At 34.0% G+C, this 26,937-nt stretch overlaps 2 protein-coding genes across 2 annotated transcripts; one reads left to right on the top strand and one right to left on the bottom strand.

Annotated features, from left to right (window-relative positions):
• Positions 1 to 4,152: 4,152 nt before the first annotated feature.
• LOC144447263 (DNA polymerase epsilon subunit 2-like) lies at positions 4,153 to 17,781 on the bottom strand. Its single transcript, XM_078137180.1, has 11 exons — positions 17,711 to 17,781; positions 13,920 to 14,020; positions 12,400 to 12,553; positions 12,311 to 12,316; positions 11,705 to 11,858; positions 11,298 to 11,560; positions 9,708 to 9,970; positions 7,679 to 7,793; positions 7,219 to 7,405; positions 5,963 to 6,139; positions 4,153 to 4,224 (listed from the first exon to the last, which is right to left on the bottom strand). Exons 1-11 carry the CDS (start codon positions 17,773 to 17,775, stop codon positions 4,153 to 4,155), a joined length of 1,557 nt encoding a protein of 518 aa, XP_077993306.1. The 5' UTR covers positions 17,776 to 17,781.
• Positions 17,782 to 18,140: 359 nt separating this feature from the next.
• LOC144447272 (copper chaperone for superoxide dismutase-like) lies at positions 18,141 to 25,623 on the top strand. Its single transcript, XM_078137192.1, has 8 exons — positions 18,141 to 18,454; positions 19,381 to 19,453; positions 20,443 to 20,580; positions 21,373 to 21,553; positions 21,839 to 21,899; positions 22,571 to 22,648; positions 23,099 to 23,166; positions 24,150 to 25,623. The coding sequence occupies exons 1-8, from the start codon at positions 18,437 to 18,439 to the stop codon at positions 24,292 to 24,294; spliced, it is 762 nt and encodes a 253-aa protein (XP_077993318.1). The 5' UTR covers positions 18,141 to 18,436; the 3' UTR covers positions 24,295 to 25,623.
• The last annotated feature ends 1,314 nt before the right edge of the window (positions 25,624 to 26,937 follow it).

The following is a 26,937-nucleotide window of genomic DNA, read 5'->3' as shown; positions in this document are numbered from 1 at the left end:
AATTTGTGCTCTAACTGACCTAGCCAAGGGAGAAACTGTCAAATCTCCCACCACTAATGGCCTGTATGGGATGTATTCCTTGATTACCACCAATAAATCTGGTAAAATGGAGGACCTATTGGACCTGAGTGATCCTGAACTTGGGAATATTGTAAGACCCTGGTATTATCGGAATGACAATGTTCCGCCACCATATGGTGAGGAAGGCACGACTATTGCAACAGTGGATTTGACAGCGCCAACTTATTCAGGTATTTATATATTGTATTGTAGCAAAGATGGTTATAAAGGGGAACGCCATTCCAGGAAGTAAAGGCTTTTTCATAAACTATGGGTTCTGGAGTGTCATTTCATGATTAAGAGATGTTTTACATTGAAGCGAATAGTCACTTTTGAGTCACGAATATTCATACTTTCAACTATGAATATATTATTTCTACATTGGCCTATAGCAAATATACCCCCATAAAAGGCACAAGATCAACTTGATGTTTCTCTGAAATCGCAAATAACTGTAGGTGATGAAAAATCATGAAATGACCCTCCAGAACCCATAGTTTATGAAAATGTTTCTATTTCCACGAGTGGTGTCCCCTTTAACTTCCATACAAAGAGAAGGGGTTCAGAAATGGTTTTAAAGTAATATATATCAATAACTTGTTTTTTTAAATATAATTTGTAAAAACAATTGTTATCCAAATGATTAACTCGGGAATACAGAAACTTGTGTAACTAGTAGAAGTGATGTTTGTTTTGAATCATAGAAATCTAGACAAATACAAATGACCAACATTCTTTCTATTCTTATACAGGTGTATTTGATCGCTACCATGAAGTAATAAGAAAAGTTATGAGACTTCCTGGAGACTCAAAACAAGATGGCCCTAAAGATCTGTGCAGATGAAGATTATTATAAGAGACATAATAATTCTAGGGAATCCAACTGGCAATCATGAATAGTTTACACATCATTCAATATGAGTAGGTTTTATTATAAATAGACACCAAGAAGGCCATCAATTTAATATGTTGTCGTATAAACATTACAGAATCAAGCCATTAGCTAAGGAAGTGGGGTTTCTTATCTTACTTATCCCTGAATGTTTGTTGGCAATATTTAGAAATATGATAAAGCACTATTACATAACACATCAGGCAAAGCTAAGCTCAATATCTAAGTGTGAAGCCCCTAATGTCATATCAGTTGTTATCAGTTTTACTGACCCATTATCAGTGACATTGCAAATAGCTTTAGAGACGCAAACAATTTTTATGACACCCGACTTGCTGGCTCACCAAGTCGGGAAAGTTGCACTTGAACTGCTAATGCAAAGAATCCGTCATGGAGTCTTATACCTGAAGAAAAAAGTTTTCGAGATATCTTGTCCACAGAGACAGACAGACAGACAGACAGACAAAAGTATAACATCACCCTTCTCATGGGAGGTAACCAGTTGTACAAGTGTTAATGTAAATACAGAATCTACATAATGGTCGTGCTACCTCACAAGACATGACATCTACCTCAAATTTTTGTGGTGTTCCAAATATGGTTCAAAACTGTCAAAATCACTATTTTCCACCTGATTTTGCATAAATTATGCTTGTTTAGGGTATAATGATAATATTTTTTTATTATTCAGTTGGAATATACTAGAGACCTCTGGGTTTTGTCACTACTAATCTAGTGACTCCTAGTGACATTGTCCTTTGGTCACGTCCTTGCCTGAATAGAACAAATATTGGGCAATATCTCAGAATATGTACTTCACATTTTATATATCAACTGTGTAAATCATATTTTAAATTGTACTTTCTTTTAATAATCCATTTCGTCCTGTTTGATCCTTTGGTATTTTACTCTTTTGGTGCTACCAACTGAGCTAGAAAGTGAAATAATACCAGATAAAGCAGTAGTCCCGAGCATTACAATTTGAACCAATACACGCATCATAATTTATTATGATGGAGGCATTTGACTGCAAACTATCAGTCTTGTTAACTTTATGATAGATGTAACTTTTTTATTATTTTTAAGGCTCTTACAGATCTCAGGTTTATCAGTAAACTTGTTTTGAATTTTGATTATGTACTAAGTTCAATTTAATTTCATCCAATTATAATGCACAAGTAGAAATATTAAAAATACTGATCTTCACATCATAAACTTATGTGATACTGTATGTTGTTTATTTACAATATGTACAAATATTCTTTAAAATGATTATATAGTATCATAATCTGTTCCATGGAAGCAAATAGTTATCAATATTCATGGAGTAAATGGCAAATTGAATAATTATGCAAATCAAGATAACTAATATGCAAAAATATAGTAGTTGTCTCGACATGCCTTTGATCAGAATGTTGTTTTACCAGTTGTGGACAATTGAAACTGTCTTTGAAGGTGCCAAGAAGTCTCCTCCTTATCACACTATCACACCTAGGCACTTGCTAATGATTTTTGTATCAATACATTTTAGTTTGATGGTGTGATATGGAGAAGGGTTTCAACACCTTCAAAGCTACTTTTAATTGTCCACTACTGAAACAATGACGTTTTAAAGAGCAACATCTGTAGACAACCACTGCAAGGGTTGTATTTTATTGATATGGTACATTCCTGTCTTGTTTAGCATGTACTTGTCAAGATAAGAGGGAAGATACCAGACATCATTAATTAATCTGCAAATTAAGATGAACATGAATGGCTTTCCCTCCAAACTAAAGCAATACTGTTCTCACAAAACTGTCCACCTTCTCTAGTTTCATTCAAGCAAATGTTTATCAAGATACAAATACATAAATACTTTTGTTAAGTAATATGCAAATTATGTTAATCAGTATGCATGCATTTGCACCATCAACTTATCAGACCTTTCAGTCATCTAATACAGCCCCTGTACCATATTATATTTAAATCAAGTCTCATTTTCTTGAGATAATAAGTGATGACAGAGACTGACAGAGAGACATCACGATCACCTTAGCTTCTCAATGTGGGAGCTAGCTATTTTGTCCCATTGCCCAGCTATTCCTAAGTAGTTGTACCAAGGAACACAAAAAACTCATAGACCTTAGCCTTTCAACTTAAGGACGATAATTTAGTCTGCAGGGTTAAAAATCATTTTGATTGTAAACATACATCTATCCTCCTACAGTTGGAGTACAAGGATTTTTATTTTTACATAGTATTTACACTTCTAGAAGCTTGCAGGAGTTATTTGTGAAAATTGCAAAGAAGGGAAGACAAGCATCAGATTTCAACGATGACACAATATATCATGAATATCATACATCTGTATATTGTTGGGATTTAAAATTTGTCCTTTTCTCTGGTACTTTACCATGGAAAACATCTTATCTTCATTTGGTTCAATCTGTAATTTTACTGAAAAGGAAAACAAAATTTGTAAGTAAGGAATAAATGTCATTTTATGACTAAATCATACATCACAGCCATAGATATATTTCTTCTGTAGGCTAGTTCCAAGACGGTTGAGTCATGACGGTCAAATGAGCTGGCCACCCCTGTGGTTGTTGTTAGCACCCCAATGGCAGAGGTGTGCCCACACTTCGTAATCCTCTCCTAATCTTGAATAGTTAAATGAGTTGGCCCTTATAACATGTGTATCTTCATTAGTAAACATAGCAAATAGGTCCTTGGAAATATAACTGTTTGAAAGAGGTTACCATCAATTGTTTAGCAACAGACACTGTACTATAAATTACAACAGAACTTGGATGTCCCATGGATGTGTGCATATATCAAACCCTCCAAATGTGATGTTTTAGTGTGCTATAAAATCTGTACAATCAGCCAGCTTTGAATCTGCAAGTAGGAGATTCCGATTCGAGCCGAGTCGCGGTCATTTGTTTAGACTGGGTGAAGGCTTTGGACATGCACAATGTTTAAACCATGTTGTTAAAAAAAATGTTCAGAAAAGTTACCTGATGACTAATTATTACATTTCCTTGGGCTGATTTTGTGGCTCAAAATGTTAATGATGCCCTTAACTGTGAGTCAGGCAGTGTGGATATATTTGTCAAGAAAACCAGTCCTTGGCTGTCAACAAATCATGATACTGTTGGGAATGGGAGGTGTATTATTTGGTAAATCAATTGCTTCTTCTTATTCTACAATGACTCTACTTACCTGTCCTCAACTTGTTTGTTTGATGGGTAGTAAACTTTGAAACCAAAATCACTCCTTGGAAATGAGCCCTGTGAATAATAAGTAACAAAACTCTTCAAATAATGACAGCTTAATTCACAAATTTAACCACCTTTGACTGTATTGCACATTTGTTTCTGGACAAATCAGGCAATGACAACGTACTTGATAAAGACAATGCTGATTTATTTATAGAATAATATTATTTGACTTCTACTTCGACTGGGCAAAATCACATGGTAATTATAGGGAACACACTGCATCTGTGTGTGTGTGTGTGTGTGTGTGTCTATGTATGTATGTATGTATGTATGTATGTAACCAAACTTCCTTTCATTGTACACATTTATGAAAAGAATTGAGAATTACATGCTAATCAATACAATATGATGCCATACATTGCATGCTAGATTTATCAAACTTAAACTTAGGATTACCTTGATAAAGGTTTTGTTTAAGGCCAGAAAAAATAAAAGAGCTGTTCAACAGGAACCTAATCCATCACATTGAGTAGGTAGGTCATTTTTTAAAACAATACTGGACAAGGATGTTAAAACAAGTCATGCATAATGATGGCAAAACATTTCAAGTTGAGTTTATACAGTACTTATTCAGTCATTTTGATTTTGTCTCTTGCAATTTGTCTGTATGGCAATAGATTTCCATCGGTGCTACAGTTAGGAAATGTACACAATTTACGGTTAGACAAATTTTGTAGCTCCTCTGACCCTCTCCTCTGCCAAATGAAACTCCAGAGTTATTTTAGCTACCCCTTCTGTCACCTACACTACAGTGGAGATAATAAAATTATATGGTACAATAATGTATTACAATAACAGTGATAACCAACTATAATAACAGTCCAAACTACTGTACTTTACAAAGGATGTCACGTGCGTACGCAGATGTCTCATAATGAGCTCTTACCTATACAAGGAGGCACTTAGCCTGCCACTTTCCATATTGTTTTGGGAGAAAGACAATTATCACCTTGATTGCTACTGATCGGAAGGAGACCCCTTCAAATATGAAAACATTTTTGAAAAAAAGACAAAGTAGGAGGCCATTTAGAGGCATAAAATATTAAACCATAGACATAATTTAAAGTCTTACAATGCTTGAATATGGTATTAAAATACCAGAATTGAAAGACAAATATACTATGCACGGCGTTTGAAATTAACTTTTCTCCTTGGTATCCTAGTGGGCTACCACTTTCAGAAAGTGGTAGCCAAAGGATGTGACCAGTAGTCCTATATTCCTAAACTGAAAACAGGAGTTCCTCTATTGGAAATATGTATGTTATTAAAATACTTCCATCCTACATCTTCCATTAAATCATCACATAATCAGTGGTAACCTGAGTGGGCTACCAGTTGCAAATTATGGTAGCCCTGTGACAAGAATCGGTAGTCTGTGGACACAGGACTACTGTTAATTCTGAGCCCTTTACGCAGTACATATTATCTGGCTATGAAGTGTATTTTGTTGTGGCAAAGCTGAAAGATATTTTGCAGATGTGCACTTGGTAAATGACATGAATTTCATTTGGTTCAAAAAATTCACGAACAAAGAGCAAAACGTTTCAAGACTTTCAGACTGTTGATGGCCCAAAGACTGCTCAGCAGTAGGTTGGGCCAGTTGAACAGCTTTTTAAAAAAATTTTCTGGCCTAAACCAAATACCCACTTCAATACAATATTCATATTAGTTAACACTGTCATTAGAACTTGCATTGTACTGTAGTAGCACAAAAGAGGTCATAGACACATGCAGGTTTTATACTTACTGTATTTGTGCAGACACAGTTGACACTGTCGATAGTAAAGGAATCGTATTTATCAGCAAACACTATGAGATCTGGCAATGGATAGACTTGAAGTGCATTATCAAAGGACCAGTATGTTGGTGATACATGTAATGGTAAGGGACACAAATGTGCTTGAGATACTATGGTCTTCACAAACTGAAATAGATAGAAGAAAAAACACATATTGCAAATACAGGAAATTGGAATAGGAGATAATCTTGATAATTTGAAAACAGTTGAACAATATTTTACTTAGCCTGTTGACAGTCGCTCGCGCCTTTTTTTCCTACGTTTTATCTAAACTCCGATCCGGCGCAACACTAGTCTAATCGCAAACTGATATCGAGGGCCTCGGACCTTCGGCCCTCGATATCAGTTTTCGATTATACTAGTGTTGCGCCGGATCGGATTTTAGATAAAACGTAGGAAAAAAAAAGGCGCGAGCGACTGTCGACAGTCTATATTTTACTATAAAAATGCACAAAAAGATTAGAACTTTTCTTGAAATAAAAATTCATCTATGTTGGTAATCCAATGGATTACATTAATATTGTGAAAAAATCAGGTAACAATTTTGAAACTTGTATTTGGAACAAGAGCTTAATGTAATACATCAGATTAGAAGTTTGTTTACAACTGGTACATTACAGGTAAATGATTCTATGTGAAACAGTCACAATAACTGTATGGATTACGACAATTTTTTGTGGTAGGTCTGATGATGGATGTTTACAGTATATATATATATATATATATATATATATATATATATATATATATATATATATATATATATATATATATATATATATATATATATATATATATATATATATATATGTATGTATATATATATATATATATATATGTATATATATATATATATATATATATATATATATATATATATATATATATATATATATATATATATATATATATATATATATATATATATATATATATATATATATATATATATATATATATATTATCAGTCTCTCTCATTTTTATAAGTTTGTGGCTTACATGAATTTTCTTAATCTTGTTTTTCCCCAACTTGTAGTTTTTTGTGTACAAAGAAATATCCCCTGGTAGAAAGATGATTAAACGCCTCCAATTGAACAAATCTGAATTCGAAAGAAACTGCATCACTCTTGTCATCATCAGATATGACATTTTGATGGTTAACTTTGCATTTACACAATCTCACTGCAACTGTTCTTTGTACTCACATTAGCTGGTATTTCAGAACTTGAACTTGGAAACTTAACACAATTACGGCACATTTTATTCACAATGTCTTCTCTAAAAACAACAATCTCCTGAGTACAGTATTGGATTCTACATGGGTTGGATGTGAAAATGGCAGATGGAACTTTTCGACGGAATTCTTCAGTAATACAGTTAGGTATAGGTGGCCTGTAATCGAAAAAGAACTGGTGATATTACACAAGACAGACAACAAAGGTAAGTTTGATATTATGGGGTGCCTCTACATTGTACTATGACAGTATTATCTGAAACAGCAAATTTTGTGATGTTACAACTGTATTCATGGGATGCTCACATGCTCATTTGCACATTGCTGGGGGGAATCATCATATGAGCACCCACAACAGTTTATCTTTCAGTCTAGCACACATACCAATACAAATATATTATAAGTCATGATAGCTCTTCCATAATACTAACCTCGGAAGGATCGTGCCAGGCCCAGGATCTTGTGCTCCTGGTACAAAGATAAATTTGGAATTTTCAACAAGATTTGGGAACTCATTGATAAGTATGGCAAATTCCTGCAAGGACTCTGCAAAAAAAAAAAAATACAATTACAGTATGTGAGTGACTGCTCTTTGTTTAAGCATTAGCAAGGTAAGGCATAAAAGTGGCAAAGTAATCTGTAGATAGGCATTGATGTGTGCTACAGTGAAGTGTAGTAACAAATTACTGATACTGTACAAAGTCTTAAATCAATGTCCTGGACTTACAAAATTTGATTCTATATACTCAGTTACCATGTAATGTTTTCACATGTTGACTTTCATATGGCATTTACAAATGTACATGATTCTACAGACTCACTTTGTAATGTTTTCACATGTTGACTTTCATATGGTATTTGCATGATTCTAAACTCATTTTGTAATGTTTTCACATGTTGACTTTCATATGGCATTTGCATAATTCTACAGACTCACTTTGTAATGTTTTCACATGTTGACTTTCATATGGCATTTGCATGATTCTACAGACTCACCTTGAAATGTTTTCACATGTTGACTTTCATATGGTATTTGCATGATTCTAAAGACTCATTTTGTAATGTTTTTACATGTTGACTTTCATGTGGTATTTGCATGATTCTACACTCACTTTGTAATGTTTTCACATGTTGACTTTCATATGGTATTTGCATGATTCTACAGACTCACTTTGTAATGTTTTCACATGTTGACTTTCATATCATGCATATGGTATTTGCATGATTCTAAAGACTCACTTTGTAATGTTTTCACATGTTGACTTTCATATGGTATTTGCATGATTCTACACTCACTTTGTAATGTTTTCACATGTTGACTTTCATATGGTATTTGCATGATTCTACAGACTCACTTTGTAATGTTTTCACAAGTTGACTTTCATATGGTATTTGCATGATTCTACACTCACTTTGTAATGTTTTCACATGTTGACTTTCATATGGTATTTGCATGATTCTACAGACTCACTTTGTAATGTTTTCACATGTTGACTTTCATATGGTATTTGCATGATTCTACACTCACTTTGTAATGTTTTCACATGTTGACTTTCATATGGTATTTGCATGATTCTACACTCACTTTGTAATGTTTTCACATGTTGACTTTCATATGGTATTTGCATGATTCTACAGACTCACTTTGTAATGTTTTCACATGTTGACTTTCATATGGTATTTGCATGATTCTACACTCACTTTGTAATGTTTTCACATGTTGACTTTCATATGGTATTTGCATGATTCTAAAGACTCAATTTGTAATGTTTTCACATGTTGACTTTCATATGGTATTTGCATGATTCTACAGACTCACTTTGTAATGTTTTCACATGTTGACTTTCATATGGTATTTGCATGATTCTACACTCACTTTGTAATGTTTTCACATGTTGACTTTCATATGGTATTTGCATGATTCTACAGACTCACTTTGTAATGTTTTCACATGTTGACTTTCATATAGTATTTGCATGATTCTAAAGACTCACTTTGTAATGTTTTCACATGTTGACTTTCATATGGTATTTGCATGATTCTAAAGACTCAATTTGTAATGTTTTCACATGTTGACTTTCATATGGTATTTGCATGATTCTACACTCACTTTGTAATGTTTTCACATGTTGACTTTCATATGGTATTTGCATGATTCTAAAGACTCACTTTGTAATGTTTTCACATGTTGACTTTCATATGGTATTTGCATGATTCTACACTCACTTTGTAATGTTTTCACATGTTGACTTTCATATGGTATTTGCATGATTCTACACTCACTTTGTAATGTTTTCATATGTTGACTTTCATATGGCATTTGCATGATTCTACAGACTCACTCTGTAATGTTTTCACATGTTGACTTTCATATGGCATTTGCATGATTCTACAGACTCACTTTGTAATGTTTTCACATGTTGACTTTCATATGGTATTTGCATGATTCTACAGACTCACCTTGAAATGTTTTCACATGTTGACTTCCATATGGTGTTGAAGTAAAGTTTCCACAAAAAATGAATGCAACTGGTGGGACCTCAGCAAAACCAGACAGCATTGTATGTAGTTTTTGCCTGACAGTCAACTGATCCAACCACACATCAGACAGAAATACAAACATGGCGTCTTCATTTTCACTTTCTATAGATTTCAGTTTGGTTGATGACTTGACACTGATGGATGATGGGCCTCCAAAGAAATTGAGATTACCAAAGTATGCTCTGTAAATGAGTTTACAAATAAAGCATTCCATTAGGCCTAAAAACAAAAATGGTTTGGTTCCGGTTACCCGACACCACCTACTTTTTCACTGCCAACCCTAAACTTCTTTTTACGTATTCGAGAAAACTTGAATTATAAAATTGTGAAAATTGTGTAGTCTCGCCAGAAATAATGGATGCAGAAACTGACATCAACTTAAAAAGACAATATAAAACTGTTCTTCCAATCTGTAATGGCTGTACATCTGATGGGAAGAAACAAATAACACAGACCGATGGAAAACATAACTACCTGAACTAGACACTCACACATTAAAAAAACATTTTTTTTAAATAAAATAAAAAATCTACCTACATGTACAGGAACCACACACAATTTTTTTACATGAAAAACATCTTTTTAAAAAAAAATAAAATAAAAAATCTATACCGACATGTACAGGAACCACACACAATTTTTTTTATTAGGCCTTAGAATAATTTATGAAAATATTGCATTTGTATGAATTTGTGTACCAATTCTTCTTCATTCCCTCTTTTAATTACTTCAACCTTTCATATAGTCTAATGCTATCCTACATCGAATCTCAAAATCTCTCTTTACATCAGATTCTGAGATGAAATTTTGATTTCAACCATAGCCACCCACAGTCATTAACATCATGTCTTCATTAATCATTCACAGAATTCTACCCAATGATAAGTTAGTGTTTATTGGGGCAGTTACGTGATGTCCAAATATGGTATATTTGTCAGCTCAGGATGCTACTTATACATTGTTTACATCATTCTAATAGTTGGGGTTTACTAATTTACATGAACAACTTTTGGTTCATGATTTCTCATTCTGCCAGATAGGGTTAGAGATGACTGGATACCATGTTGACATCCAGACTGCCTTTCATAGGGTTTTCCAGTATAACTGAATTCTCATAGCATTTTACTATGCAAATGTCTACAAAATAGTAGAGTTAAAGTATTTGAGTGTCTTTGTGTGCATGCATGAGTGTTGACATCGAGGGTTCTTATGAATCTCCAGACCCAAACTGTTGTCATTTGTCTTAGCAAAAAACAAATCTGATCAATGACCAACTGTTGGTTGTTTGAGGGCGCTTTCCTCCCATCTGTTCAGAAATGTTGTTTCTATTTGCTTGTTCAAATACACCCATCTCATACCTGTAGTCCATAAAACCCCATTCTATCTTGCGAACCCTCCCCACACAGTTGTCTTTCGCAATTCCACACCCGTCCATGTTGTAGATTTGAACATCTCAGGAATATCCTAATAATGTAAAACATTTTGTGTATGACAGAGCAGTGATCTTACCTTGTTGTATCCGATGGTTCTGGAGGTGGGAAACCAAATGCATTGATGTGAAATACCTCATCCTCATACCAGCCTTCCGCCAGCACAAAACAATTTTCCGTAAACAGGCCAGTGTGAAATTTAGCATGTGATAAATCCAACTGTACAGCACCAGTTGGGTCCTCTAAGTAGTATTTGGCTTCTTTCAACTGAGTCAGCATCCCCAATACAATAATATCACCTAGCTTTGATGTACTTCCAAGTAAAAACTCCACTGGTTTCAACTAAGGATAAAAATTGAGAGAATTTTGTCCAATCAGAATGAATCTTGTAAATGCTTCAAAACATAGCTTCCAATGTTTACATGTACATATATACATGTATGGTAAAAAGATTATCAAAAGATAAACATTTCAAGTCCTTTTTACCTTGAATTTCTTGGCTTGTTCCTGGGATGCTCCCGGTGCAGCTGGGGTAAATAGATTGTGCCTAGATGTTCGCTGATATAGCACGGCATACCGCTCTTTATAGAGTAAAGCTTTAGCATCAGCGTCGGCATGGAGACTAGGTGTGGTAGTTGACCTAAAAACATGTCAAAGGTCAGATTACACATCACAGACAATTTCATAGAAACATCTTCATATTGAAGGTGTAATCATACCGATATTCTCCAGAGATTAAAAACTACATGTCAAGTGATTGACTAATTCGCATGAACTATGCATGTCCTGTTAAAGGGAGGTGGTTTGCTGTCATATCAGCCACATTTCTTTTCGTGATGCCGCAGCTGATATTTTTTGTTCAAGGCAGACATTTTGTACGCGATACAGTGTAACGGGTTCTTTGATTGTGCCGGTACAATGATTGGTACACCGGTACAATGCATAGTATTTTAACAGCTATGATGACCTTTGAACTCTTACTTTTGCAATTCATTGGTTTAAATTTGAGTTTGATTCTAAAATTGCTCAAATCTCAAATCATTAACTTTCTATTATTTTTGTTAAGAGAAAATTGGGTTTGTTTTCCCAAACTTCAAGCTTTGTCCTTTATGATTTAATCATACGATATGAAATAAAAATAACTATCAAAACATCTAAATTTTGAAAAGATTCTGACTTACTGCATAAATTTCTTTCTGTGTTGGTTGTATGTGAAATGTGGTATACTGAAAGCATCAATCACATTAAAGACTAAGTTGTTACTCTCCTCGTTGTGAGCATTACATTCTTTGATAGCAGTCACTACCATACTCCTATCTATCATGGATGAGGTCACTGAAATCAAAACATATGCAATCACTTGAGAAAGATATACATGTAGGGAATGACAACATGATGGCTGATACTGCAATGGTATTATGTCTTCAAGCATTCCAAATAGTGATTTCGCTACAACATGGTACAATTTGCTCAGTCCTAAGTGTTAACACATTTATTCATTACTGATATTGGAAGAGAGCCTTGGTAAAGAGAGGGTTGGGCATGGACTGGGAAGTGACAGAGAACATTGGTAAGGAGAGGGTTGGACAGGGACAGAGGGAGTGACTGGCAGGGTTAACCCGCTTATATAAAATAGATAACATGGTACATTTTGCTTAATAGTAAGTGTTGACATTTATTTTGCCAGTTTTACATCCTTTTATCTTTATTTCACCATTTTTTTTATTTTTTTATTTTTACTTCTTTGTATACATTTGTATATTGTTTATCTCGACATTAGGGAAGAAGAGCCTTAAGCTCAAGGCTTGAGTTTAAATAAGTAATATAATAATAATTTATTCAATTCATAACTGATATTGGATTAGAATCTTGGAAGGAGGGAGGAGAAATGGGGCAGGGGAGAAAGGTGGTGAGAGTGGGATATGAACACTGAAATAGTTTGCAATACATTTAGCAGTAAATTTAGTTATGCAAGTGGGAATCCTGGAAATACACAGGAGGAATTCATTAAATACTATTCAGGAGAGGGGCATCTGATAAAATAAGATGATAAAACCCCCTCCCCCTAAAATGAACATTCACAAGTGTGACATCACACGTTGACATTTGTAAATACGATGTAAACCATGTACCAGTCACACCACTGTGATTGATGCTATATAAAAACATGGTAAACATGAAGTTCCAACATTATGAACCTGTTCACTGAGATGATGATCAACACATCAAAATACTACCTAGCACTGTATCTCACATTAGAAGTACATTTAAATTTTATCAATTCATCAACATCTCATGAGTAAATACAGAAGCTTTTATCATTGAAGGTGTGAAAATTTAAAATTTTTGTTAAAAGCGCTGTTTGCAAGCAAGGGTCATAGTTGAGTATCATAGTGTAAAGACAGCAAACAAATTTTCGTGTTGTTCTCACTGTACTGTCGTATTAGTGACTACCAATAATCAAAACATGCCTAACCACGACTGTAATGCTCTTTTTCAGAACACATGGAATTCTTTTACACACATTTTGTTCATGGCTTTGCACACTGCCATACAATCAGTGTCTTGCCATAACCAAGTTTTAGTCCTCACTTTTTCCAATCTTGGGCACACTCTTGTGACTCTTATGTGCAAAATGGCCAGAACTTCAATAACTGGAATATTGTGTGTTTTGATACATAAAGTTGACAGCCACACTTACATTGTTGTTTTTGTACCAAGTCTATTATTCTATCTAGCCAATCTTCTCTCTCTACTTCACCAACAGGTGTCAATGCTTCCATCAGAAATTTACTGGCATCACTGAAAAGATAAATAATCAGCAATTTACTGACATGTCATCACTGAAAAGATAACACAATCCACTGAGAAGCAGAACCACACAACTAAAGATAGGTTAAATAAAATAACCTAAGGAGGGGATACATAACAAAAGAAAGTATTCCATTGTATTGATTTCATATTAAACTTTAAAACAAATACTAAATTATTGGAAATGTAGAAACAAAAACATACATTATAATTGTGGCTGCTTATATGATCAGTGCCTGTACCTATCAGTCTGTCTATGTTTCTACCTATGCCATGTGGAAATGAAGATTAAGACACTACAAAAAAGTACATGTATGCATAGCCCCTACTTCCGTGTAGGGTCTATGAATTGATGAATGTAACAGTAAGGTAGAACTAATATAGACACAAGCACTAATGCTCTTGGTGATGCATGCATATGTAATTTGCACCTTGATTGTTTGCATACCCAGAATTCCCAACTCCAGTACAGAACTGGTCTGTTGGCTGATCATTAGACTGTTGACAGTCGCTTGCACCTTTTTTCCCCACGTATTATTTAATCTTAAGTCGTTGCTATGCTCCGATCTGGCACAATACTACTATAATCGCATATTGTAGCAAGGTTTGGCCCTCGATATCAGTATGCGATTATAGTAGTGTTGCGCCGGATTGGAGTGCGGTGACAACTTAAGTTTAGATAAAACATAGGAAAAAAGGCGCAAGCGACTGTCGACAGTCTAGCTGATCATCTTCATAATTTGATTTTCCAGATGTTTAGAGAAGTCACGTGATGCATAGGTAGTGAAAGTGACTTTACTGGACATCAACTAAAGCAACTAGGATGAAATCAGCATCACTTTTTAACATTAGGATACTTATACTGAGTATTTCCATTTTTAAAAAAAAGTTGTTTGGTTCCGGCATGGATGTATTAATACATCCATGGTTCTGGTTACCCAACACCCACCTAGTTTTTCATGCCAACTCTAAACTTTTGTTTACCTCTTTGAGAACAATAATAATAAAATTGCGAAAATCGTGAAGTCTCGCAAGAAATACTATGAGGGTGCCGGAAACTGACAATATAAAACTATTCTTCCAATCTGTGCAATGGCTGTATATCTGATAGTAATAAATAAACAACAGACAGACCATTTGGAAAACCTGAACTAGACACTCACACATGAAAAAAAAAATATAATAAAATAAAAAATCTACCTACCCCACCTATTTTAAAATTGAATGTATATCGGAACCACACAATTTTGTTTTATGCCTCAACATAGCTAGCGCCTAGCCATGGGACTTGTATTGTTTCGTGGATACATTTTGTTTAATATATTGATACTTTCTGAGATAGATATTTTCACAGATACTTGAATCAATCGTGTGTAAAAATTATCATCATAGACCATGGTTCTGGTTACCCAACACCCACCTAGTTTTTCATGCCAACTCTAAACTTTTGTTTACCTCTTTGAGAACAATAATAATAAAATGTTTGATTATATTGTCAAATTCCGCAATATAATCAAACATGACATCACCACTGCTAAGACACAATTCTATGAAGACGTCATTACTGAAAACCTACACAATGCTAGCAAAGTCTGGAAAAGGATTAATGATCTATTAAATCCTCGTTGCACTACTCTCCCAGCTCACGACGACCTGTTACCTCTTGCCAATAACTTCAACCAGTACTTTGCCAATGTAGGTACACGCATTCAAGAAGAAATAAACACTGTTGAACCTTTACTAGATCACATCAAAATGCCACAGACTAGTTTTCAACTTTCTAAGGTCACAGAACAACAAGTAACCTCTGCCTTATCGGCATTGCCATCCAATAAGTCTTCATCACCGAATGATATTAACTGTAAGTTAATCAAACTGTCAATTCCAGCTATTGTTCCTTCATTGACATGTATATTTAACAAGTCTATTTCTCAGGGTATTGTACCAACTGATTGGAAAAAAGCTACAATTATTCCAATTTATAAAAAGGGCAAGCGTGATAAACAAGATGTTTCCAATTACCGCCCTATTTCTCTACTCCCCACTCTCTCAAAAGTTCTTGAACGTTTAGTCTGCAATCAACTTATTAGTTACTTAGATTCAAATAATATCCTCCATCCAACTTTTTCTGGTTTCCGTCCAAAACATTCGACAGCTACATTATTACAGCGTATGTGTGATGATATACTTGATAACATGTTCAATAGGAAAATTTCATCTCTTCTTATGTTAGACCTTTCAAAGGCGTTTGATTCAGTCAATCACACTATCCTTCTCAGTAAACTTCAACGTTACAACTTTCATCCATCTGCAGTTCAGTGGTTCAGAAGTTACCTATCAGGTAGAACTCAAAGTGTAAAAGTTGGCAACATATCTTCAAATTGTATTCAGGTCAAAACTGGAGTACCTCAAGGCAGTGTCTGTGGACCTTTATTATTTGCACTATATATTAATGACCTTCCTACTTGGCTTCACTCAAACACTCCAATTTATGGTTTTGCAGATGACATCAATATTCTGAAAAACAGTACCATTGCCGATATTGATGTACTTCACAATGACTTAAAATACGAAATTAATCGTTTAACTACATGGTTCCATGCAAATACTTTGAAACCAAATATCTCTAAATATCAGTATATGTTCTTCGGTACACGTCAACAACTAAAGAAAATACCAAATCACATTAATTCTCTGTCCTTTCAAGATATTACTATCAAAGCTACTAAGTCTGCTACCTGCTTAGGCTTGAAACTGGACCCTGAACTCAGTTGGTCAAACCATGTGTCTTATCTCCGTAGGGCATGTGGTTTCCGTCTAACAAGACTGGCACGTGTTAGGCGTTGTATACCGGAAAAAGTCAGAAAGAATGTAATAGCTGCTACTGTCTTCTCCCTTTTAGACTACTGTGACACAGTCTTTTCTAATTGTAATCTCACTTTGAAAAGTAGTCTTCAAGGTATCATAAATTTTGCTGTACGAATTCAATGTGGCCTTAAAAAATCAGACCATGTAACACTTGCCAGAAATTCTCTAAATTGGCCAACTATTCAGGAAAGACACGATCAACACTTCAAAAATATTGTCAGTAAATGTATAAGCAAAAAAGTACCACTCTATTTATCTGATCTTGTCACCAAAAACTCAACAATACACCAATACAATACTCGGACCAAATACCACATTCCAAAGGCACACAGTCGTTCTTTCAAATACCGCTCATGTATTTCCGCAAATACGACTACTTAGTAAACACTTAGTTTTTAATGTCTTAAACCGTTTTTAACTTCATAATTCTAGCATCTCTCGTGTTTTACTTTTTATAACTTTTATTTTATCTTTGTACTCTGCCCTGTAAATTTTGTTACTCTCCCATATTTTTAAATTATGTGTCTTTGTATTTTAACGTATGTTTTGTATTTTTATATTCAATGCATGAAAATCCATTTATGGATGCATTGACCTAGAGTAATAAATCAAATCAAATCAAATCAAATATGCTCTTCAACAATAAAATATTTTATAACTATGCCTGTAGATATATGTGTACATGTTTTGTTTACGTTTTGTAAGGTTGTAGGTTGTCATCCAACTGAACATTTCAAGTTCACTTATCATGAGCGCTACACCGGGAAATACGTGTACCCACTATATTCTGTTAGTCAATATATTTGTCCTTACCTTTTTAAAGTCATTCCATGCATTCTGAAGGATGTCACGATCGACGATTTCAACTTCGCAGCCATGTTTGATTTCCCGCCAAAGTTAAACTATTCCAGAATCAGAATCAGATTCACTCTTGTACGTACAGTGACGGATATATATTTTGATAACCTATTCTTATGCCATTCCTGATCTACAATTGCATGAATATTGATATCCTATAATTTGTAAAGTGTATAGTTATTTTTAGACTTTCTTCTTTCATCGATTTCCCATGGGAAAAAAAACAAGATCAACAAAATATCATACGAGGTAATGATTACTGTTACGAATGCGGTTCTCAATCAGTACGTCTCAGTGTCACCTGACAGCAATTACAGCCTGGCCTGACCTTTATGCCGAATCGTTCGAACGATCACATGACCAACATTTGTAATAATGTTTTCCCCGTGAGTACAGAGTGCAGGTAGTTCAATAGTTGGCTACGTGTACCGATGTTGGCTATTCTCTGCAAAAGCGTGTTTGTGTTGAGCACCTTCCTAAATATCTAGCAGTAGCACCGAGTGATTGCCAGGACAATATACCGGTAGTGTCAACACTTTCACCAGACACGACTTGCTTGTGCCGAAGTTGTGGACCATAGTATATTCAGAACAGTCAAAATTTCAAGTGCTGACTAGCATTGACGTGACTTTGCATTTCCGTACTCTGTGTGGGTCGTATTAAAAGATAGCTCGTGAAAACATGGCCACTGCGACAAAGGTGAGAAATACAAATTAGATATGCGTATCAGCTAAAATGGTTTACGACAGTGATTGACGAAAACCATGGGGACATCCATATCCATGCTCAGATGCTGAAACACACAGGTGATGTAGGTCAAATGTTGTGGGTTCACCTTTCCATACAAGTATATGTATAACACGCGAGTGTCATTTCGCCCAGTTTGAATTGAATGTGTTAGGTTTTAGGACGTAGTCACTTCAAGTTTAATTATATTGTTCTGCTATTTAAACAGCAATAATTGTAGGGTTATAACTTATAGTTTCTGATTTTGAGTGCATCTTTTTGTATAAAATTCCTGGAACGATAAAACACTCAAAAAAAAAAAAAATAAATAAAAACCCAAAATAAAAAATCAATATTGCAGCTTTTATTTTTGCATGATGTGAATTCACAACTTTTTTAGTGTTGAATTTTCTGGTCTGTTTTTATTTTTATTCACAAACTTATAATATCAAAATTTTGGTATTTATATTGTCTCACCACACACACTCAGACACTGTTGATGATTTAGGACAAATACATAGCTAAATAAATAAATAAATACATATCATAACAGTCTGTAATATATATCCAGACTATTCTTATCTGTGTGGCTCAAATAAATGCCCATTATTCCAACCTATTGTTGGCCATTTCAATCCCAAAGTTGGTTTAAGCTATGCAGTACTACAGGCTACAATACTCAATGGATTGGATGTACTCTCCCAACTCACTGGCTCAGACAGTGATGCCATATATCTTACAATCTAAACAAAATTCTACTGAATGTACTGCTGCTAAGTGTGATCACTGACTGTAATACAAAGTTATCCTGTTTTTTCTTGTCTTGTACTATTATACACGTTTTCTATGTGATTTAGATTTATGTTAATTGTTTTGTGTATATTTTCATCTAACAATAGATGGACGTTGCAGTGCAGATGACATGTCAGAGTTGTGTTGAAGATATTAAAAAAAGATTGGACAGTATAAAAGGTGAGAAAATGGAAATAAATGCATCAGTTTTTTCAAACTTTCAGCTAGTAGTAGTACTTTAATCAAAAACTTTTCTTCCCCCAAAATAATATTTTCCTCGTATTTAGCTGCCAACCAACTGTGGTATATTAATCGTAATACTTGCAACCCAACCCAATTCTTTTTTATTTTAGAAAGTCCCCTTGGCAGTAAATGTGAAATTAAAATATATATGTACAGTCATGTATACAGTATTTTGTGCTAAGACTTAGACCTGGGGACTCTGATAACATGAAGGAGGAAATATGGTGAACCGGCATAGTTTCTTTATACATTATACCATAATTTTAGTTGTGAACACCAGTAAAATGACAGTGTAGATTTCACCTGCTCACTGCCCTTTAAGTTACAAAAACACTAATGTATAGATTTTGAAAGAATTAGATAGTTATCCATATGCAAATTTCTGCAAGCGTCAAACATTTATTTATCGTAACTACGTAAGGTACTATGTGTATGTAATTCAGCAAAGTCTTTTTGTAAAGTATTTTAAATTGTCTTCTTTTGTTGCACTAGTCACTTTATTGATGTCGTTGTCGCCATTTGTATATTTCATTTAATATTTCAATATATGAATTTGTGATTACCCTGTCTTGAATTGATTAGCAATTGTAATGTTATTGCAATTCAACCAGTAGGCTGCTGTGTACTATATACATAAACCAATAAATAAATAAACAAATAAATAAATAAATAAATAAAAGGTGAAAAGACATTGTTCTAATTTCCAGAATATTGCCCAAGGATATGTGTTATTTACATTTTTTCAGACATGAATTAGACATGCAAATCTTGTAAATACATCCCATGACTTTTACAAGACAATATCAATGATTACTACAAAAAGTTTTGATCCAACATATGTCCAAAATTGATATTACCTCAATCATGAATAAATGGTCATATTAATCAAGCAATGAATTAATTGATTTATATTGATATAATTACAGATATCAAGGTACTGAATATCAGTCTAGCAAATGAACAAGTTGTCATAGAAACCACACTATCCACTTCCCAAGTAGTTGACATATTGGAAAGTACTGGTAGAAAAGCTGTTATTCTAGGTCAAGGGTCATCAACCACAGGTAATATGCAAATGTTTACATTTACATATGAAAGAGACTTAACAGTAAAACAGGAAGTCAGAGTACTGAAACATGTAAAGACAATTGATGTGTATTTGTCTTGTCAATACAACAGTTTTATTGTAATCTAAAGTTATTGATTATTATTTTGTGTACTATTTTCATGCTAATAGTTTTGGTCGTATTTTGTTTGGTTATTTTGATAGAGTAGCTTTAAATTCTATTTTTATTTCATCAAAAGTCTTGACTTTGATTTCTACTAATCACATACTATCCATTGTGAAAACAAAACCAGTTAATTGGTGGGCTATGTAATTGTTATATATGGTGTACACACACACACACACACACACACACACACACACTCACACAGTCACACACACATGTGTATATATATGTATCTATAGACTGAATCCAAGGAATTAGATCACAAGTCATAACTCAGAGTTGCTTGATTTTGCAACTTTCAGACTAGTTCATCGATATATATATATATATATATATATATATATATATATATATATATATATATATATATATATATATATATATATATATATATATATATATATATATATATATATATATATATATATATACTACAGTATGTCTCATTTCTATCTAAAATAGCAGTTTTTGATAGACAAGTTGAAGTCATACAATATTACTTCTGATTTTCCTAACTGGATATCTAAAACACATACTACCATGCAATCTACATATAGTACAAAAACATGTAATGAAGGAGAAGTTAAATCTGTTATATATTCATGATGAGTTCCTTTCTTTTAGGTCAATCTCACCTGGGTGCGGCTGTGTCAATGTTAGAGGTAGGACCAGTCAAAGGTGTGATAAGATTCTTACAATCAGATCGTAATAAATGCATCATAGAAGGTACTCTGGATGGTTTATCACCTGGATCACATCCTCTCAATATTCATGAACTTGGAGATATATCTCAAGGCTGTGAGAGGTAGGCTGTGTTTTTAATCCACACTCATAATTTGGAATCTCCATATGTGTGTCAGATGCCTGGTTTGTATCACATGCGAATTGTCATGACTGTTGTGGAGATTTTTTTGGAACAGCAGACTTGTGAAATGTAATTTGAAATGTTTGCTGAGTTCATCCAAAATCAATGAGAGAAACTGATGAGAAATGTTAATTTTGTAAAAGCTTATTTTGTTTGCAAACTCAAGAAATTACAGCCCCAGTGTAGTAATATGGTTGTCTCTCTTTCCATCTTTTCTACTTACAGTTGTGGTGATGTCTTTAATCCTTATGAAGTGCCTCATGGACCTCCAGCTGGTCAAAGAAAGGTAAGAAACATTTTCATTTTGCTGATGGTGTCTGATGTTGACCGGGTGTGGGATGGGGGGGGGGGGGGGGGGGGGGGCTGAAGATGTTTGCAAGTTTTCCCATTTGAGATATTTCCAACACAGCAACCTTGATTGGCCCAGTTGACCAGATAGTGTGAAATAACAGCCAATGACATTGGGTATTTCCATATAGAATATTATGGTCACCATGGTGACAGGATGAGTATCTAGTTATTACTTTCATCACATATGATGTATTGCAAGACCACACTCCCATCCCCAGTCAGCATGTAATGGTACTTACAGCTATACATCAGTGACTATTACAATAGAAGTGAATTACAATGCTGTCAAATTATCACCAATGGAGAAGAAGTTTTGTTCTTTGATATTTTCCTCTGTTTGCTTCCAAACTTGCCAAATGCTGTATTTTGCAAAAAAAATCAGATTGTCCATCACCAAAAACCAATTTCATGACGCAACCACAAATATTGTTTCGTCTCACTCAGGGAATCAAATTTCAGAAAGTTTCCTGATACTTTTAAGTATCACAAGTGTGTCATTAGATCACAGAGTATAGTACTTCATTAATAAGTTGTAGAGGTAATGATGTAAACAACTTGAGTCTCCTCTTTTATGATCTCATCTCATTTTGTAACATCCTGTTTTAGGTTGTTGGTAACTTGGGAAATGTGTTAGCTGATGACAGTGGGAGGGCAGTATTTAGAAAGGAGGATAAGTTAGTGAAGGTATGGTAATTTTACTCATTTGTATCCGGAACAATATATTCATACGTTTGTCAATCATTTACTGCAATTTTTTTGTGAAGAACAATACATAGATTGGTGTGATAACTAAATGTGACCTTTAGATAAATAATAGAGGGAATAATGCAAGCATATTTATGTTTTGCGCTCAAAGATTTTTATCCCTTTGCTCCACATTATTTCGGTGGATAAAACATTTTGACTACACAATTTGTTTAGCCACTTTTGTAAGGTAATGTATTGATTCATACATACATATAGTTACTAAACACATTTGCTCTTTAATTACATTTTCTTTGAATATTTGCTTTATTTCTGTACTTGAAATTTTTTGTTTGTATACTAGTTTGTAATAATACTTGTTGAAATTAACTTGAAAAAGCTGAAAAATGATATCCTAAATATGTTGATAAGATAAGTATTAATTAACAGGTTTGGGATATCATTGGTCGTTCAACAATTATTCATCAACCAGTGGATGGCAGTGAGTCAGGACCAGGGTAAGTGTAGTTCATATTCCTACAAAATAAAGGTTATGACAGAACCCCATGATGGGCGAGAGCAAGCATGGCATACTTGGGGTATTTGCTTGAGTGCTTTCAGTGTTCTCTATGGCAGTACTTGCGAGTGAAAGTGCAGAAGAAAACACTGCAAGCACGAGGGTAATAAACCCCGAGTACCCCACACTGTCACTCACACGGCATGGGGTTCTGTTATTATTACATTAAGTTTATCCAAAACAACAAATTTCCGTAAAAATGATACAATGTGATCACGCTTTGTTGTGTACAATGAATGATCAAATCTTCATTTGCATATTATTTGCATGCAGGTATGCAGTAATGTTTTCCATATTGCACTACAGTGCAAATATACATAGCATGTGCACATGCCGGTGCAAGTAATCTCTGGTACATATGTAATAATTCACAGCCTAAACTTGGTAACTAAAAAAGCTTAATTTCTGCAAAACTTATAAATAATTTTTGTGGTAAAGCCAGCAAACAGACAGTTTGACAAAGCCTGTCGACCTGACCTAAACGTTACTCGTAAATAATAAGAACCCTTGGTCATGGCACAGGAACGTATTATTACTATGTTTTACTGACCTGATGATTGTGTTTAAGGACTTATGAAATAAGTTTTCAAAACTTCATGGAGTCAAGCTATTGTCTAACTTTGTCTAATCAAAAGAACACCAGAATATGTATTTTTACATGGCTTAGGGCCATGTATCTGCAGTAAACGAATACTAGATTAGTTTTATGTAAATATTTACTGTACATTACAGAAAACATGTTCAATTCCAACACATAACTTTAAGCAAGCTAGTGAACACATTATATCTTGTATCTTGGCAAACAACTCAGCAGAACCTTTTTAAAAGTGCATCTTGTAGGTTATCCTACAAGATTTGTTAAGCAAATTTGAGTATAAAAAATGGATAATTTCATAAGACAAGTATTTCTTATTTTTCATTTAGCTTGGCATGTGGAATTATTGCCAGAGCAGCAGGCTTATTTCAAAATACCAAAAAGTTTTGTAGCTGTGATGGAATTACTATCTGGGAGGAGAGAGATGTGCCATTGGCAGGATTAGGTCGACAACAGCCACATGCATCACTCTGAAAAATGTACAAGAAACAGTACAGAACAATACAACCTGCAAAATGTATACTGGATGCAAACAGAATTACGTCAACTGCAAACTATGGAAATACATTAACAGAAACTGGTCTTAAATTTGTAATAACAGTCTGATGCAAAATGTTCTTATGTTAGGTTAAGTCAGATTCTGGTCATAATAGTAGTTCAAATTTTAGCAGCAATTATTTGTTCAATGATTAGGAACAACATAGAATCACAAAGTATGGTACATGTAGTACGGAAGTATTGCCCACACATACACAAAAAGTCTCAGTAATAACATCCTGTTGCCAAATTTACTGATACTAGGTTATAACCTTGGTTTCTATAACTCGATGGAATTACATCCTAAATATAGGGTGTCAGGTTTTAAAGGTTAAATTGATCAGAATCATGGCTAAAAAAACCTAAGTGGCAGTCAATTATTGCTGAAATAATCATGGTATTACAAATTAGAATTACCAAGTATTGGAGATGCATGGACTGCTAGACAAATACATCATAATGAATAGCATTTAATTGCAAAATGTACTGTGCTATATTAAGACAGCATCTGATTGGTAGAAAAACTAAGCTGCAAAATAATTACAAATTTATACGTAAGTGTTAAGACCTAACTCTCATCAATACTTCTCTACATGTTTACAAAATTAATCATCCAAGAATGGCCAGCACTATTTTTTTTTTGGTCAAAGCCAATTTATATATGAAGAGTGTAGTGCATTGTCTGTAAACACGATGTCAGAGATAAGTTAACCTCTTGACCTTATTGAACTTTGAACTCTGACCAATACAGTACAGAACAAGCTCTAATGAGGAAAACTGTAATATATATTTGTGTACGGTACATGCACTGGTGCATGTTATATGCTCCTGATTTTGTTAAACAAATGAAACAAACAGATTAAACAAAGTTTGTTATTTTACAGATATCATACTGGTCTAATACTGTAGTGTCGTAAGTATAAATTTATAACATAACATTTCAATCCAGGATATCAACAAATTACACAGAAATGAAAATCTTGCCCACCAAATGTTGTGGCGATGGCATTCTTGCAAGCCAGGGCACATTTATCTGCTGACGCAAGACATATCTGTGTGGGGGTGTCTGTTATTCACTGTTGTAAAGAGGCTAGTGGCTTATAATGATATGATGTGTAGATGGTAGAATTTATACTTCTTTTAAGATTGGTATTACGCTTAGGTACTGAATAATTGGTATTGCTTTGGAACATGTTAATATATTTTGTGCAAATGCTAATGTCGCACAGTTATTTTTAATGAACATTAGTGAATCAAGGTACTTTTTTTTCAATTTCTGAATAAATTGAGTTCGGGATTAATACATGCACAGAGTGGATATGTGTATGTTTTATTTCTTCGTTATAGTAAGATGTTTTGAGCAGACTATAGGGTTGCTTACATGATCTTAGTCATATTTTTAGCTGATAAAGTACACATTCAAAGTACCTTGGTCAAAACAAATGGATATGACATGGAAATGATCATGAATATAACATCACAAAATGTTTTATAAGCCTTTGAGCTTGTACCCTTAACTTGGGTATGACCATGAGAGTGTGTGTGTTTATGTATGTGTGCATGTGTGTGTGCGTGCATGCGTGTGCATGTATGTATATATATATATATATATATATATATATATATATATATATATATATATATAATATATATATATATATATATATATATATATATATATATATATATATATATATATATATATATATATAGGAAGTCAGTGGTAAGATTTGTCCGTAGTACAGTGCTCGATACGTCTGCACGCAGAGCGGAGTATATGTTGAGGGTAGAAGAAAATCAAGTCAGGTTTTTCGTCTCTACAAGCCTGTTTCGTGAGTAAATCACTCGTCAGGAGATGTGGGCAACATCAACATCTCCTGACGAGTGATTTACTCACGAAACAGGCTTGTAGAGACGAAAAACCCGACTTGATTTTCTTCTACCCTCAACACATATATATATATATATATATATATATATATATATATATATATATATATATATATATATATATATATATATATATATATATATATATATATATATATATATATATATATATATATATATATAGTAAATAGTATCAAACTCGTAGAATAGAGTGCTCGATGCTTGGGTAAGCAGGGCGGGAATAATCAAAGTAGGTTGGTTGGAACTTGAGGTGCTTGGTTGTAACTCCGAGTTTCACGCTCAATGCGTTCATCAGACAAGTGATAGTAATCAGTGATAGTAATCAGCAGTTTAGGATCAGTTCACCAACATGCATGCAATACCTGGTTTTAAGTTGATTGGCATTACTCGTCAAACCAAAAAGTGGTTAGCACGGTACCCGAGTGTTAGTGCTGCTATCGGCTCTTTCAGAACATAGCAAAGAAGATGTAAGGACATCAATTTGTAAATTTTCTGTCCAATCAAATGTTTTGTGGATAAACATTGTGGTTTGTATAATGTTTGTCATGAATCTACATAACTGTTGACATGTATGTATGTATGTATGTATGTATGTAGGTAGGTAGGTAGGTACGTATATGTAGGTATGTACATGTAGGTATGTATTCATGTAGGTGTGTGTGTGTGTGG

Source organism: Glandiceps talaboti, chromosome 2 (genome assembly GCF_964340395.1).
Source record: "Glandiceps talaboti chromosome 2, keGlaTala1.1, whole genome shotgun sequence".
Classification (NCBI taxonomy): domain Eukaryota; kingdom Metazoa; phylum Hemichordata; class Enteropneusta; family Spengelidae; genus Glandiceps; species Glandiceps talaboti.
The sequence above is the reverse complement of the archived record's forward strand: the minus strand, read 5'-3'. Positions and strand labels throughout refer to the sequence as shown.

What these genes read in the sequence shown, in the direction of transcription:
- LOC144447263 (XM_078137180.1), bottom strand. Translation starts at nt 17,775, where the DNA reads ATGGCTGCGAAGTTGAAATCGTCGATCGTGACATCCTTCAGAATGCAT. An exon ending in CTTGGTACAAAAACAACAAT is followed by an intron (nt 12,554 to 13,919) that starts GTAAGTGTGGCT and finishes TTTTGATTTCAG; the next exon opens with TGACCTCATCCATGATAGAT. An exon ending in CCTGGCACGATCCTTCCGAG is followed by an intron (nt 7,406 to 7,678) that starts GTTAGTATTATG and finishes TTTCGATTACAG; the next exon opens with GCCACCTATACCTAACTGTA.
- LOC144447272 (XM_078137192.1), top strand. An exon ending in ATATCTCAAGGCTGTGAGAG is followed by an intron (nt 21,554 to 21,838) that starts GTAGGCTGTGTT and finishes TTCTACTTACAG; the next exon opens with TTGTGGTGATGTCTTTAATC. An exon ending in CTCCAGCTGGTCAAAGAAAG is followed by an intron (nt 21,900 to 22,570) that starts GTAAGAAACATT and finishes ATCCTGTTTTAG; the next exon opens with GTTGTTGGTAACTTGGGAAA.